Source organism: Molothrus ater, chromosome 2, assembly GCF_012460135.2.
Source record: "Molothrus ater isolate BHLD 08-10-18 breed brown headed cowbird chromosome 2, BPBGC_Mater_1.1, whole genome shotgun sequence".
NCBI lineage: Eukaryota > Metazoa > Chordata > Aves > Passeriformes > Icteridae > Molothrus > Molothrus ater.
The window spans coordinates 68,737,143-68,751,816 of record NC_050479.2 but is presented as its reverse complement, the minus strand read 5'-3'; the positions used below and the strand labels follow the sequence as shown (position 1 = coordinate 68,751,816).

The following is a 14,674-nucleotide window of genomic DNA, read 5'->3' as shown; positions in this document are numbered from 1 at the left end:
TTGCCCTCTCCTGTCAGCAGCTCCCTCCTGCTTGCCCATGCCCATGCACAGCTCCTCTCTTTACAGTCATAACACTGATCTCTGCTTAGACAATATTCTTCTTTTGACTTAACTCCATCATGGTTTATAGGTGATGGGGTCTTCTCTGAACATTAGTAGATGCTTATCATTAAATACCATCCCTAAATACCAACTACAATCCTGTGCTTGATAGACCACAAAACATAAACATTGATGTTCAAGTAGGAAAAGATCGTATTCTGGGGAAAAAGAGAACTTTAGCCTGAATAAAAGCATTCTCAAAGAGCTGTTGTCATTCTCTTTTTGTTCTTGAATTTGGGTTTTTTCCTTCAGCAAATCTGGCAAAAGTTAAAAACCTGAAGAAAAAAATCACAGGCCAAATCTAAACGTTGGTATTCTTTATGGCTTTGCTTCTCACACAGTTTTATCTCTATGGACTGTAGGAAAGGCATCCCAGAAAGACAGCCTTTTCCTATGCTGATAACTACATCACAGCTCACAGTGTTAATCACCTACCTCTGCCAGTTCATTTCTGTGTATTTGTTTATACTCAAAGTATATGAGAGTTTTCCATATGTAAGATTATGAATTATAAAAATTTGCATGATAGAGAGACTGGGTAAAAACACCATTGTAAGTAGATGTGTCCCCATTGAAAAAGATAAGTTATGCAGGTTGGCTCCTGCTGGAACTCCTGCCTGGCTGTGACCCACCCAGAGTGAGGTCTGATTTGCCTGTGACAGTAACTGGTGAGTGATCTCTCCCTGGCCTTATCTCAACCCCTTAGCCTTTTGTTATATTTTCTCTTCCTTCTCCAGCTGAGGAGGGAAGATATAGAGTGGCTTGGGTGGGCACCTGATGTTCAGCCAAGGTCAGCCCACCCCTCTGTCCAGCACCACAGCCTGGGCTTCTGTGCCAGCTTCATCGAGGGGTTGGATCTGGGCTGTGAATATGCTGCAGCAATTGTGCTCAGCTATACTGGGCTCCCAGCACTAAAATTGGGGCACAACTGTGAAGTCTGAGCCTGCAAAACACTGAATGTTTGTAGCTGTCACTGTCTTCCAAGGAGTTATTCGTAGGGGGCAGGATGCAGGATCCATTCCTGGTAACAAAAGACATATTTCTGTGCTCAGCAGCAAGGCTCACAGCACTGCTGTACTGCCCATTCCAACATGCCAGGGGGTTCAGGAGCTCTGGCTTGTGACATGCAGGCCTGGGGTCTCCTCACTGGTGAGACTGATGGAGATGTGACCAGGGAGAGCATCTGCATGAGAGCAGCACCATTGCTGAGACTTGTCAACATTATTTCTCCTCCCAGCTGCTTGTGGAGTGGCTGGGCACTTGCTGACAATGCTGTGGTAGCCTGTGGTAGTTCCTTCCAGCCTTCTGCTGTTCCACACAGCCAGCCAAGTGCTCGGGCATGCTTTAGATATCCAGGTTTTGCTTGTGTATAGGAAGGGCAATAAGTATCTTTCCACATTAAGTATCATCTTAGATCACAGACTTGTAATCTCTTTTTTCCCTGGGCTTCATCTGTACAAGTGAGTGAGCCTGCGGTTGTTGGTCTGACAGGCACCAGAGCAGAGGGTGCTGCCACTCTCCTGTGAAACCATAGGAAGTGTTTCATGATTCAAGATAAGACCTTCATTTCACTTCCTCGTTCTGTGCTTGTACCACTGAGCTGCCACCGAGGCTGCACCATCCACCGCGAGAGCCCTCTCACAAAATGGACCAGGAGACCCTGGGAAGCATTGTCCTGCTTGTCATCGTCACCCTGATCAGCGTTGTCCAGAACGGTAAGACAAAAATGAACTTTTATTTAAGGGATAGAAGGGAGCTGAGGAAAGTTCAGGATGATGTATGCTGAGCTGATCTTTGGATAGATAATATTTAGTTATAAGTGCATGCATGCTTAGGCATGGCTTTGGCTTTAGAAACAGCCTTCTAGGCATGGAATTTTGTATGACATTGTGGCAGTATCCTGACAGTCATATGGTCTTACTCTCTGACATTCTGGAGTGAGTTTGTTACACTTTTCAGCTAATGTAAGGAGTAATATGCTGGGATACCCTGTGGCGATATGAATTTTGATTTGATGACTAAAGACCTCCTTTTCTGACCTAGGTCCCTGCTATGGTCAGGCAGAGCTGCTCTCAAGCTGGAGCCGTGCTGCCATGGGCAGGGATGGAGTCCCTGGGGGGTTGCAGTGGGAGCTGGAGCATGGAACTGGGTGAAGCTCAGAATTGGAGGAGTCTGTGTGGGCTATTTGTGAGCAGGTAGCTCTCCTGCTTTCCTGCATCTCCAAGTCCTGCAGTATAACTAATCTCAATTAACTTGGTCCCAAGAACACTGTACATTTCCTGAGATGGAACACTGTACATTTCCATGAAGTTTCCTTCTCCAGCTCTTATTCAGACCTTCAGACCTTGCATAGTCCCTTGTATAGTCTTTAAGGTTTTTTAAATAAAACAAGTATCTCTCCTGTGCAAATTTGATTTTAACTTCTTCATACTCTCTTACAAATACATTTTTTAGCAGGAAATTCTGCCCAGAATTTAAAGAAAGGATTGAGTTTTGCCTCAGCTGCACTACATTTGCCCAGGTTCAAAGAGATTCAGCAGTGGGCTGGGCGGCTGGTGAAAATTGCAGAAATCTGTAGTGAAATCTTCTTATTACAAATGGGAGATTCCCACTGAACACAAAGTTCTAGGAAATGAACTATTCTTCTATTCTTGGGCTGCTGCAGAGAGGGGGAAGTGGTGGGAGCCTAGCTGCCAAGGAGCAAGAAACAAAAAGGAGATGCAGGCTGCTTTAGTTTCAACATAGGCAGTAAATGCCACATCATTTAACCCAATGCTATTCTCTGGAAAATGAAAAACGTGTGACATCACCAGAATATGGCACATTAAGACCAGAGCACATACCGTAATTAAGAAAATGTGACAAATATACATTTCTTGCTATGTAATCGTATGACTTTATATACAGGGTTTTTTTCTCTCACTCGGACATGTCAGACTTCCATCCACGTGCTTTTATCTGTCTGTGAGATTATGGACCCAACTGCTAAAAAGGGGAAGTAGGACGCTTGGCAGATTCTGCCAAGCACGTGAGACAGACAGCCCTAAACCAGGATTTCAAGCTTTGCATCATCTGGTTTCCTCTTCCCAAGCTTTCTTTCTAGAAAGACCAGACCTGATATGCAGTCCTGCAGAGAATTATGCTTCATATTGCAATTATGAAAGCAGTAGAAATGTTTGGCAAGGGGTATCAGGAGTGCTGAACTCTTGCTGTGGCTGTCATTCAGCAAAGCACTTGGGCCTCTGCTTGACTGTCTCTGAGCGCATGAAGTCAGTACCACGTAAATTTGTGATTAAATACTTCTCTGCACAGGGTGCAGGACTAGAAAACAGTTTGAGTGTTGTTGTTCCTGAAGGTGGAGGTGGGCTGTGGTGCTGTTCTGGTCTGGCATCCATTTACTGTCATCTTGTTCATGATGGAATCTCCACATCCTACGGAATGACTCAAGTGGCCACATACCACTGAGTGACGCATGCAGCCTAAAGTTTTGCTCTTTTACCGGAGATATGTTGCAATCCAGCATCTTTCAGGGCAAATCAGTGATCATTGCTGAGCAGATCAGGACAGAGAGAGCAAAGTGGAGAGAAATAAGGGGCATGTTTGCAAGCACTGGCTATATGGGATCATCAGCTCCCAGTTTCTGTTTGCATGGACTTGTGTAACAACCAGGCTTATACTGAACTCTTGCATATTACCTTGATCAGAGTGGCACTGCCACTGTTCAGCCTCTGGGCAGTCTGTGGAACCTTGGAGCCTCAGGGAATTATCTCCTGGAACAACTGAGGTGAATTAAACCTCTCCAGTCCAGCCTTGCTCTGCTCACTCCTCTCATGATGGCTTGTGAAAGCACCCTCTTGCCTCCTAGCATAGTGGAACTTCTCTGCAGCAGCAAGCTGATATTTGGGAAGTGGCAGGACCTGCAGCAGTGGAGAGGGAGATAAATAGCTTACTTGGCTTTGTCAGAAAAAGGAAAGCCAAGTATGTGGTATTTTCTTGAGATTTTCAAGCATGATAAAAGAAAGTGAGGAGGTGTGCTACCAGTGAGTCCATGGGGTCCCAGACCTGCAGAAAGTCCATTGCTGCAGCTCAGCACTGGACAAAAAAGTGCTGATCAACTCTGTCCTCTTCAATTAGGTCCTCTTAGTGGCTGTAGGCAGGGTAACCTCCTGCCAAAGGCTGTGCTGGTGTGCAGATGGAGATGCTGAGAACTCGGTGCCACCAGATGATGTCTGGTCTGGGTCCCCCAGGAGCCAGCGCACTGTGCTGGTGGCTGTGGGAGGATCTGCAGCCTGGCTCAGAGTAGGGGTGCTGGCTTAAAGCACTGTGGGTTTTTCTGCAGAAGGGCTGTATGTACCCAGGGGATCCCACAATACTGGGAACTGAAAAATCCAGTCATTTTTGTTAAAGGCAGTGGAAGTACAAAGGACCTATTTACAGCATCGATGAAGGGGGAAAAAGGAGGCTACTCTTCAGATTGCAGGGATAAAATCCTGCAGCTTATCTAGCTAAATTTTTATTGCTATAATAATGTATTTCCTGATGGGCTATCTTTCATGTGTATATATTAGGTTAATATTCCAAGCCATAGAGTGATTTGGAAGCACTTGAGATGGGGTGCACGACAGCAGAAAGCTTGCAGCTTGTAGCCTGCCAGAGCTCTCTCTGGTGTACTTAGACATATGATTGATGGTCTCTGGTTTAGTGTCATCAGATAAAACGTGTTTGTCAAGAGCATGATGCATTATCTTGAGGTGCTGCATTTTTGCAGCAGCTAACATTCTGACACAACTCTGTTCCTTAAAAGGAGGATACACACAAATCAGCCATTAAGACCAGGCTTTCTTTGGGCCTTTCTGGGAAAAGAACCAGCCCTGCAGGATGTCCTTGGTTTGGCAAATGGGTTTCACTAAAAGAGAATAGACTCCCTTGTCTCCCTACTCTGTTGGAGAGCAAGATTTGGGGTTGGCAGCTCTGACTGGAAAGCTCTTTTCCCACTGGGAGCTCAAAGGACAGGGTCAGGGCAGTGCTTCTGCAGCAGAGATGCAGAGACTGCCCAAAGTGCAAAGTTGGGATGAAGCAGGGATTGGAGGTGAGAGAGCCTGCTACCAGTCACATACATGGGGATGCATGGAGGGTTTGGTTAAACCTGGGTGACCGAGCAAGCACACTGGCCACATCCTGCACCCTCATGCACCTGTGTCTTCTCCTGCCATCTACCCATGGGAACAGAGCTGAGCCCACAATGCCCAGCTTCTGCAATATCTTCAGGTGACATCTCAGACTGAATACTCTGTGGTTTTTTAACAGCTTTTTTTGCAAACAAAGTGGAGCATGAAAGCAGACACTGCAATGGGAAGGTGTTGCAGCGGCAGGGATCCTCCTCCTTCGACCGTGTCTACACTGCCAAGTAAGCAGACAAGAACTGAGGAGTCGGTGAGGGCAGAGTGGGGTTCATCATGCTCTGCATTAAAATTAAATCCAAACCCTTTTGGGGGCCAGGGGTGGATTCCAGATTGCCTCAGATGAAGGCTTTGTATTTAATCCCTAGCTGTGCTCAGTGTTCAGACATGAACATATATATTGGATATATTTGCTGGCTGAATCCAGCACCCTTCTTGCCACCATGTGCTGCATGTATATAGGTCTTGCAGCCATCACAAGTATTGTGTCCCTTCATTTGGGAACAAGTTCACTCTTCCCTGACACAGCCAGAGTGTCAAGGGCTCAAAAGGAAAGGCTCAAAATGTCTCTCAGCAGAGACATCAGCCTGCTGAGGAGCAGGTAGGTGGCAGAGCTGACACAAATCCTTTGGTCTCTGGCACCACCCTTGGCACACAGCTCTCCACTTCTCCACTCCTTTTCCACATGGAATCACTCTCAACTTCTTCACTTCTCCCCCTCAGAAAGCATTCACAGCTGAAGGAGGCAGCTGAACTCCATTCCTGTTCCCCTGCAAAGTCACATGTTAACTCTGTGAGATACTCTTAGTTGTGATGCAATTCTACATTTGTTGGTTTCATCCAATAGCTTTATTAATATGACTCAGTTAAAAGGACTTTAAGTCAGTAAAGTTCACAGCACCTATCATGATCAAACAGGTTAGGGAGAAAGTGGCTTTCACAGGTGCCAGGCAGGCACAGGATGGTTTGTTTTCCTCATCAGGCAGCACAAAGGCGTCCATTATCTGAGTGAGAAAACAGGGAAGCAGACCTGGGTGAGGAGCCCAGCCTTTGGCAGTTCAGGGGCCTCCCACTGCTCTGTGGTAACCGTCTGCTCTCAAGGGCACTAGTGCAGCCCAAATTCACCTGCCACCAGTCTCTGCTGGTGAAACATACTGATTTTTTTCCATTTGCCTGTGCTCTGATTTCTCTCCTATAAATTCCATTCCAGCCAGAACTGTGGACATACATACCCTACGTTCCTCGCTGTGCTTTGGTGTGCTGGCCTTCTCTGCAGCCAAGGTAACACTCTTTTGTTTGATGTTTTCTTTTTCCCCTTCAACCTGGCACCACATTCAGCAAAGGATGGTGAGCAGCATGGAAGTTACACTTTCAGGGATCAAGCCTCCTGCAGCAGGGGAGCCTCTCTGTAGCAGCACACTCATGGCATGGCTTGGCTTGTGTCAACAGATGTGTTCCCAGACTTAATTCAAGGTAGTCCAGGCCAGGGACATTTCCCATACTGGCATTATGGATGAGTTCCCTTTGTTTTGGGTGGAGGGTTTAGTACTTGGTTGCTGGATTATTGCCAGATTATTCCGTTTTGGGACAGAAAATGGGCTCAATTTATTAAATTGCCAGATCTGCCACCTCTCCCCTGTGCTGAGGGCCACCTGGGACTATTGACCTGCATTTCTAATTGTTATCCCCTCCAATGCAATGTGAGTTTATCTAACATGGAGATGAGTGCTTGCCTGGGGTACATGTCTATTCTTTCTGGAAAAAAACCCAAGTTTCTTAACCAGGAGAAGAAGGGGAGCGGGAAAGGCTAGAATTATGGGGGAAAGCCCCTTTTTTAATGCTCAAAAGTTAGCATTGGACCATAATGTATCCTCCACCTGCTCCTAGTGAAGTACATCTACCAACAGCCTTCTGTGTCTGGTGAGAACAGTGCCTGAGTTGGGGCTCTCTTTCCTGAGCCTGGTGCAGCCCACACTGGGTTTCACAAAATCATAGAAGGGTTTGGGTTGGAAAAGATCTCAAAGATCATCTTTTTACAGCTCCCTTGCCAGGGGCAGGGTCACCTTCCACTAGAACAGGTAGTTCAAAGCTCCTTCTAGCCTGGCCTTGAACACTTACAGCAATGGGGCATCCACAACTTCTCTGGGAAACCTGTGCCAGTGCCTCATCACTCTTACAGTGAAGAACTTCTTCCTTATATATAATCTAAACCCGCTTTCTTTGAGGTTAAAGCCATTTCCCCTTTTCCTGTGAGTTCATGTCCTTGTGAAAAGTCCCTCTCTATCTTTCTTGTAGGCTCCCTTTAGGTACTGGAAGGATGGTGGTGTGTGCTCCACAGTGAGCACAGCTGTGTTCAGGATTACACCCACAAAGTTTTCAGAAAAGCTGGAGTGAAGGCAAGGCAAGTGCTGTTTCCCATGGAGAGGTCTCTATCTCAGTTCCAGTGCTTGTCTCATAATCCAAGACTGCAGATTCCCGTTTCCATTCCAGCCCAGGCAGCAGATGAGGACAGTGCATACAGTGAGAGCTGGGCTGGTGTTATTAATGCCTTGTTTTGTCCTTTGCCCAGCTCCTGCTGCCTTTGCTGGCCTGATGTACCTGTTTGTGAGGCAGAAGTACTTTGTGGGCTACCTTGGGGAGAGAACTCAGAGGTAAGGACTTGCAGAGCCTCTTTAAAAAATCCAGAATGTGGTAGCAGCACAGCTGGATGCTGCACTTCCACAGGCAGAGCCACTGGCATCTGGTGCTGCCTGCAAGAGCTGCTGGCGTTGGGTAGTGCAGGAAAGCCCCTCTCTTTTGGATAAATGGGGGTAGCTGTGGGAGATGTTGGATGTGCAGCAGCACTGGGGTCAGGGGGCTGCAGCTCCTGCTCACAGGACTCTCTAAAAACACGGGTTTGCATGTTTGTGCCACTATTTGCACAAGATTGTCCTTTTATATTAATATTTAAATTTTATTTATATTATTAAAGCTAATTCCATGCATTTGAAAGAGAGTTGTCCCGCAGCCTGTAATGGATGAGAGCACATTCAAGTGCCTTTGAATAGACACTTTTGTAAGCAGCAGCCTACACTGAGAACAGAAGGCCAAATCCAGATCCAAACGGATCCTGAAAATGACATTTAAGTCCTCTCAACTGCCTGGCAATGCAAGACAAAAAAGAAATTTTCCGCCTCTCTCTCAGCCCCTGAGGTCTTTCAGTTGGTCTCAACAGCTGAGTCCAAAGTCTGAGGGTTCTCATGTGAGATGATGCACATCAACAAATTGCTTTCCCCCATTTCTGTCTCCTCAGCACTCCTGGTTACTTGTTTGGAAAGCGCATCATTTTGTTCCTGTTCCTCATGTCTGTGGCTGGAATACTCAACTACTATCTCGTCTTCTTTTTCGGAAGTGACTTTGAAATACACATTAAGACGATAACCAGCGCGATCTCTCCATTGCTGCTCATACCCTAACTCCCCACAGCACTGAGGGGGTCAGCACGCTTCCTATATTGATGCCCAAAAGCTGCTATAATTCAACTGTTTAAGAAATGAACCCATAACCCAGTGAGATTTCTGTAAATCTCATGCTTGACAAGCTCTGTAGTTTGATTTAGCCTTGCTTTTTTTCTTCAGGAAAAAGATTTATCATGAGCACTCGGCACGCCCAAGGAATGGTAACAACTTTTCAGTTAATTCTTTAGAATTTTTTCCCTAAAGGGTATCTTGCAAGCTGCCTGCGTGACTGGAAGGGACATTGTATGCTTGCTTCATAACTGTGTCGTGCTTAGCTTTTGTCCCAAACCCCAGGATCCTCCCAGTGTCGTTCCTGACTGGTGGCTCCCCCAGTCACCCTCAGATGCAAGAACAGCCTTTCACCAGCATTCCCCACGCCCTGCCCACACAAAGGCATGGACCAGCCTCTTCACCTACCCTTCCCTCCAACTCGTTGATGACCAAGCTCTTGCTGGTGCAGGAGGGTGGCAAATTGGCCCCTTTCTGGTCTTCCTTGATAAATAAATATTCATGTGTGTAACACTCACCACGCTGATCTCATTTATGCTTCAGCCTCTTTGTTCTCCCAGAACTGGGAAAAGGAGTGGTGTGTAAATGAGGAGCTGGTGTATCACCAGTGGGGTTGGGTTTGTTTTGATTTGCTGTGTTTAATAAAACAGTCTAAAGCAATGAAATGTGTCTGCTGCTGTCTTCTTTGCCCGGTGCGCGATCCCAGCGCTCCGTGGCTCAGCATCCTGCCGGAGAGCGGAGCCAGGGCAGGAGCACTGGGCTCTCTGTGTGAGCTTCTGATCTCCCCAAGAGGACCGAGCTGAACAAGTCCCCCTCTATGAGCATGGTCAGTGTTCTGCTTCCAGCTCTGACCATGTGGCCCACAGGTCCACACTGAGGAGAGCTTTGATTAGTGCTGCAGACCGAGGCAGGCAAACAGGTCTGTGCAATCTTTTTAAACATTGCTATCCTCCGAGTGCTTAAGCTCTTAAGCCTGTCTGATTGCTGCATGCAGGATGGATAAAGCTGTATTTTATGACTCCTTCGGGAGGGAATGAGACTCCTTGCTATGTGAGAAGAGAGTTTTCAGAGCTGTTTACAAAAGCAGGTGCAGAAAGCCATCTGCCTTTGTACTACACCAAGGCTGGAGGGTCTTGGTGCTGTCTCATGGGGCAAAGGTGCTTGTATATAGTTGGTCTCCTCTGCATCTTTTTTTCTTTTTTCTTTTTTGGTGTTCTACAGGAATCTTAGATGCGAAAGATTAATAATAGACACATTTATTGCGTGATGATTATAAATGTTCTCACTGGTTAGAACAGGTAAATAAAAGTATTTAATCTAGCCTTCCAACCTATGGCTGCTGAGACACCTTATTCCCAGACAGGGCACTCATGTTCCTTTCCTCCCATCCTTCTCATGATACACTCCAAATACTCCTCACATCATGCTTTTCTGCCATAGCTCTCTCCATAGCTGATGCCAGCTGCCTATCCATGGTGGAGACCCACTACCCTTCTGCCCCATGGTGTCAACCCATCAAGGGATGGCAGCACTCCAGGAGGAGAGGGGTAGCCCCAGGGGTCTGGAGTTACAGAGCTCTTCTGCATTGCTGGGATCAGCAAGGGCTCATGCTGCCACTACCTTTAGCCAGTTCAGAGCAGGAGAAGCTTCACCAGCATCAGTCCCGGCTCTCCAGCCTGTTTGGTCTCCCTGAGGTCTGGGACTTGTTAATGGAAACCATCACTTGTGGGAGATGACTCTCCCAACTCTGTGTGTCCACCTTGCAGGTCTCCCCAGATGGCTGCGTCTCCCCTGGGGCTTTTTTGTCCTCTATATCAAGAAACAGCTGACTTGAACTCCTACTTTCCCCTGTTAGCATGAGAAGCTACTCTCCACCAGCCAGCTATAAAGGGAAGAAGATTCAAGTGTCTATTTTGGGTCAGATAAGCTATCACAGCACTCTGTGGCCTCTCCATCAGACCTGATGGTCCTTGTGGGTCCCTTCCTACTCCAGATATTCTGTGATTCTCTGTCAACTGGATGGTTGGTTTTTACATAGTTGTACTTAGGTATGATCACGTCATCTTTCAGAGGAACCAAAACCCATCTTTTGTTCCAATGTTTTATTTTGCAAGAACGTGTCCTAGTTGCTTCCTCAAAACCTTTCTGCTAATGAAAGAGATTAAAATGTAGGCAAAATCCATTTTCCATCTATTTGTAAATGGAAATAGTGACAGTATCAGACAAACAGGGGCAACATAAATTGATCACTATGTAAATTCTTGGTGAATATCACAGGTGTGTTTTCCATATTACAGGCAGGCCTTGTGGTTGCATTTGCCTTCCCACTCTTTCTGTGAAAGGAAGGTAATGTCAGTGATATTTGGGGTTTTCTTACAGTCTTACACAGCTCCAGGTTTTGTGTTCAGCAGCAAAACCACCCTGATCTTGTTGGTACTGTTGTCAGCACTTAGCACACCGTCTACTCAGAAAGCTGCACACACAGGCTCTTTGCAACAGTGTTGGACTTGATGACTTTTAAAGGTTCTTTCCATCCCAAACCAGTCTATGATTTTATGATTCTACAGATAAACATTCAAAAATACAAACACCACTGTAAACATGCATGCTGGGGTCACATACACAAGAACCTGTGAGGACCTACTGAGCTGCACTGGACTTGGGGATGTGGTTGGTGGCAGAAGTGGCAGTCCCCTCTGATGGCTCTTGCTTAAGGCTGGCTTGAAAACTCCAGGGGCCAGCGCACGTGTTTGGTGCAATGCACAGCATGGCAGCTCCTGACCTGGAGCCACAGCTGTATGTGAAGAGCTAATGCTTCCCAATTCTGCTGATCAGCAACAGTGTGGCCAGCAGGACCAGGGAAGTGATCATCCCCCTGTACTCAGCGCTGATGTGGCACTGGAGATCTTATTGCTCTCTACAACTACCTGAAAGGTCTCTTCTCCAAACAGCCAAGCAATAGGACAAGAGGGAATAGCCCCAAGTTCCACCAGAGGAGGTTTAGATTAGATATTTGATGAAATTTCTTTACTGAGAGGGTGGTCAGGCATTGGAACAGGCTGCCCAGGGAAGTGATGGAGTCATCATCCTTCGAGGTATTTAAAAGCTGTGTAGATGTGGCATTGAGGGACAAGGTTTAGGGTTGGACTTGACAGTCCTGGGATAACAGTTGGACTCAAAGACCTTCTGAGACTTCTCCAACCTGAATGACGCCCTGATTCTCTCATTGTGCTGAGGCTGCTAGATGTCCCACTTGCCGTGTTGCCAGGCTGTGGGCTTTGCTTCACCAGTGGTGCCTGACTCACTGCCACAGCGTGCCACTGCCACACCTCGTGGCTGTTCGTGCATCAGAATCCCAGGTGCACAAACTAACATTCTGTACATCAGTGCAAATGCATAGGCAAAGGATGTTTGCTTCTCTCTCTCTCTATTATCTATGTATCTATCTATCTATCTGTGTATGTATGTATGTATGTATCTATGTATCTATGTATCTATCTATGTATTTATCTATCTATGTATTATCTATCTATCTATCTATCTATCTATCTATCTATCTATCTATCTATCTATCTATCTATTATCTATCTATCTATCTACTTATGTCTCTAGCCATGCTGTAGGTGCTGAGTCACATGGGTGCTGAGGCTGTTCAGGGAAGGCAGGGAAGCAGGCTGCTCAGGCACCAGCCCTCTCCCAGCTTGCCGGCTGTGCACATCAGAGACTGCAGAGCCTGCTGGAAGCTGGGATATGGCAGGTTGCTTTTGATCTGCTGACAAAGGCTTGGAATGCATTGCAATATTTCTGCCACAGTAACCACGTCTGCTTCCTTACAGCACTACAACCCTCTAGTGGAAACTCAGCCCCATCGGCGCGCTGGTGCTGCTGGCCCCGGCATGAGCTGTTCCCTCAGGGTTTGAAGCCTGACAGCAATGCAAAAGCATCCACATTTCTGAACAGGTGTATTGTTACTACTGAATGCTGGTTTTTATTGTTCTTTTAAATAGGAGGCCCAGCCCCGAAGTAGGACCCCTCCCCTACCCGTGCCAAAGCAAGCAGTCCTGCTTAGCACAGGATCTGAGCAAGCAGGTAAAATCCAAGTGAAATAAGAAATTTGTGTGCACCAGCCACAAGGGTTTCCTGCAGTAGTTCCTATATTCCTAGTTTCCCAGAGCTTGAAAAATCATCTTGTGCAGTATCAGCTTGGTCTAAGTCACACCTCTGCCAGGTGAGGTTTCCAAATGTGTGAGGACTGGGAAAGCAATTCTGCTGGCATGGAGAAAAGACTGGCACTGGACACTTTCTTCAACTCTCACCTGCTGAGTAGTAGGTTTAATATTCACAGAAAGCTTTCCAATGTTCTGTTGGGGTGGGATACTGCAAGGCACTGAGCACTGGCCCTAAGCAGTGGAGTGCCACTTGCAGATGGCACTAGGAGCAAGACTAGGCCATGCTTGGAAATAGTCCACCCATGATAAGTGAAAGGGCAGTAAAAAACTGAAAATTGTGGTAAAACCATTCATTGTGTGATTTTAAGTTGGTCTCATGTTCCTGCTGGAGTGAGTAGGATGAGCATTCCCATGAAAAAGCCCCTTTTTGAGGGGCTCTGCAGAGCCCAGCAGAGCCTACCAGCACCCTTGCAGAGAACATAAGGACCCTCTGGGAGAGGGAGGGACGTTGGATGCCATGATATTCCTTTGGAGCATGAGGGGGACAGATACCAGCTCTTCACAATCCCTTTGGGTGAAGAAGACTGCTATCCCTGGAGCTGCCAGGGAGCATGCAGGACACCCCAGCCATGGTTCCTTTCAAGGCAGTTCAATGCCTCAGGGTGTGAGGGTGAAGAATCAGCCATTGCATTGCTGACTGGCTTCAGTGGAGCAAGAGATGCTCTTAGCAGCACTGCTGTGATCCCCAGGTCCCATGGAGAGAGGAGTGCTGAGCTGTGCTCCTCATTGTACCTGCCCTGGCAGAGGGAGGCTGTGGGCAGCAGAGTACCAGCTCTGCTCCATCCTGCCTGCCAGAACATCTCACTGCTCCCAGCCAGCACATAGAAACACAGAAGCTGGCAAAAGTGAGATTCTGCCCCAGAGGACAAACAGCCTCCACAGTGAGATGATATTCCCCTTTAGAGGAGAAATAAATAACTTTTCAATTTCAGCTGCAAGGATCTTCACACTGTGAGATGATTTCATCAGACAGAGGAGCTCCTGGGGCTTGGTGCTGGCTGCCTACTGAGCTGCTCAGATGCTGTCCTCTGGAGCTTCCTGCCCATCCTCAGGGGAAGGGAACCAGACACCGAAGGGGCAGCTGTGACACGGGGTGCAGGGAGGAAGTGGGATGTGTCTTCCACCTAAAGAAATGAAGGTGTAATGATGTTGCAGTTATGGCAGTGCTGTTTCTGCCATTTGGGAGCTGGCAGGGACTTGCTTGTGTGCCATGACCTCTTGCAAGGCCAGGGGATGCTTTGGGAGGCCTCAGAGCAGCAGGCTGCTGCCTGCTGTGCTGCTGTTCACCACCACTTGTACAAGCATACCATTGATTTATTGTTCCTGTGTTTGCCCAAGAGAGTGCCACTGCTGTCTTCATCCCCAAACAATGTTTTCTGTGCTTTTGGCACAGCACTTCAGAGGGTGTTTGATCCAGCAAGAGCCCCCTTGGTCCTCTGGGATTGAACAGAACAGCATGGTATCTCCTGGCCAGCTGCTTCTTGCTATTCCTTTTGCTGCAGCAAAGGATTTTCTTTTCAAAATTCCTTTGAAAAGAAAAGGCAGTACCAGCCTTCCCATTGCCCTCAGCAGATGGGAGGGGATGTTGGAAGTCTCTGCCAGCAGCTGTGAGGCTGCAGTTGTGTGTCACTGTGCTCTCCCACCACTGTGAGGACCA

The 14,674-nt window shown here is 47.2% G+C and overlaps 1 protein-coding gene across 1 annotated transcript; it reads left to right on the top strand.

Moving 5' to 3' along the window:
- Positions 1-1,649: 1,649 nt before the first annotated feature.
- ALOX5AP (arachidonate 5-lipoxygenase activating protein) lies at positions 1,650-9,442 on the top strand. The gene is made up of 5 exons (XM_036404286.2): positions 1,650-1,817; positions 5,410-5,509; positions 6,493-6,563; positions 7,852-7,933; positions 8,575-9,442. Exons 1-5 carry the CDS (start codon positions 1,748-1,750, stop codon positions 8,735-8,737), a joined length of 486 nt encoding a protein of 161 aa, XP_036260179.1. The 5' UTR covers positions 1,650-1,747; the 3' UTR covers positions 8,738-9,442.
- The last annotated feature ends 5,232 nt before the right edge of the window (positions 9,443-14,674 follow it).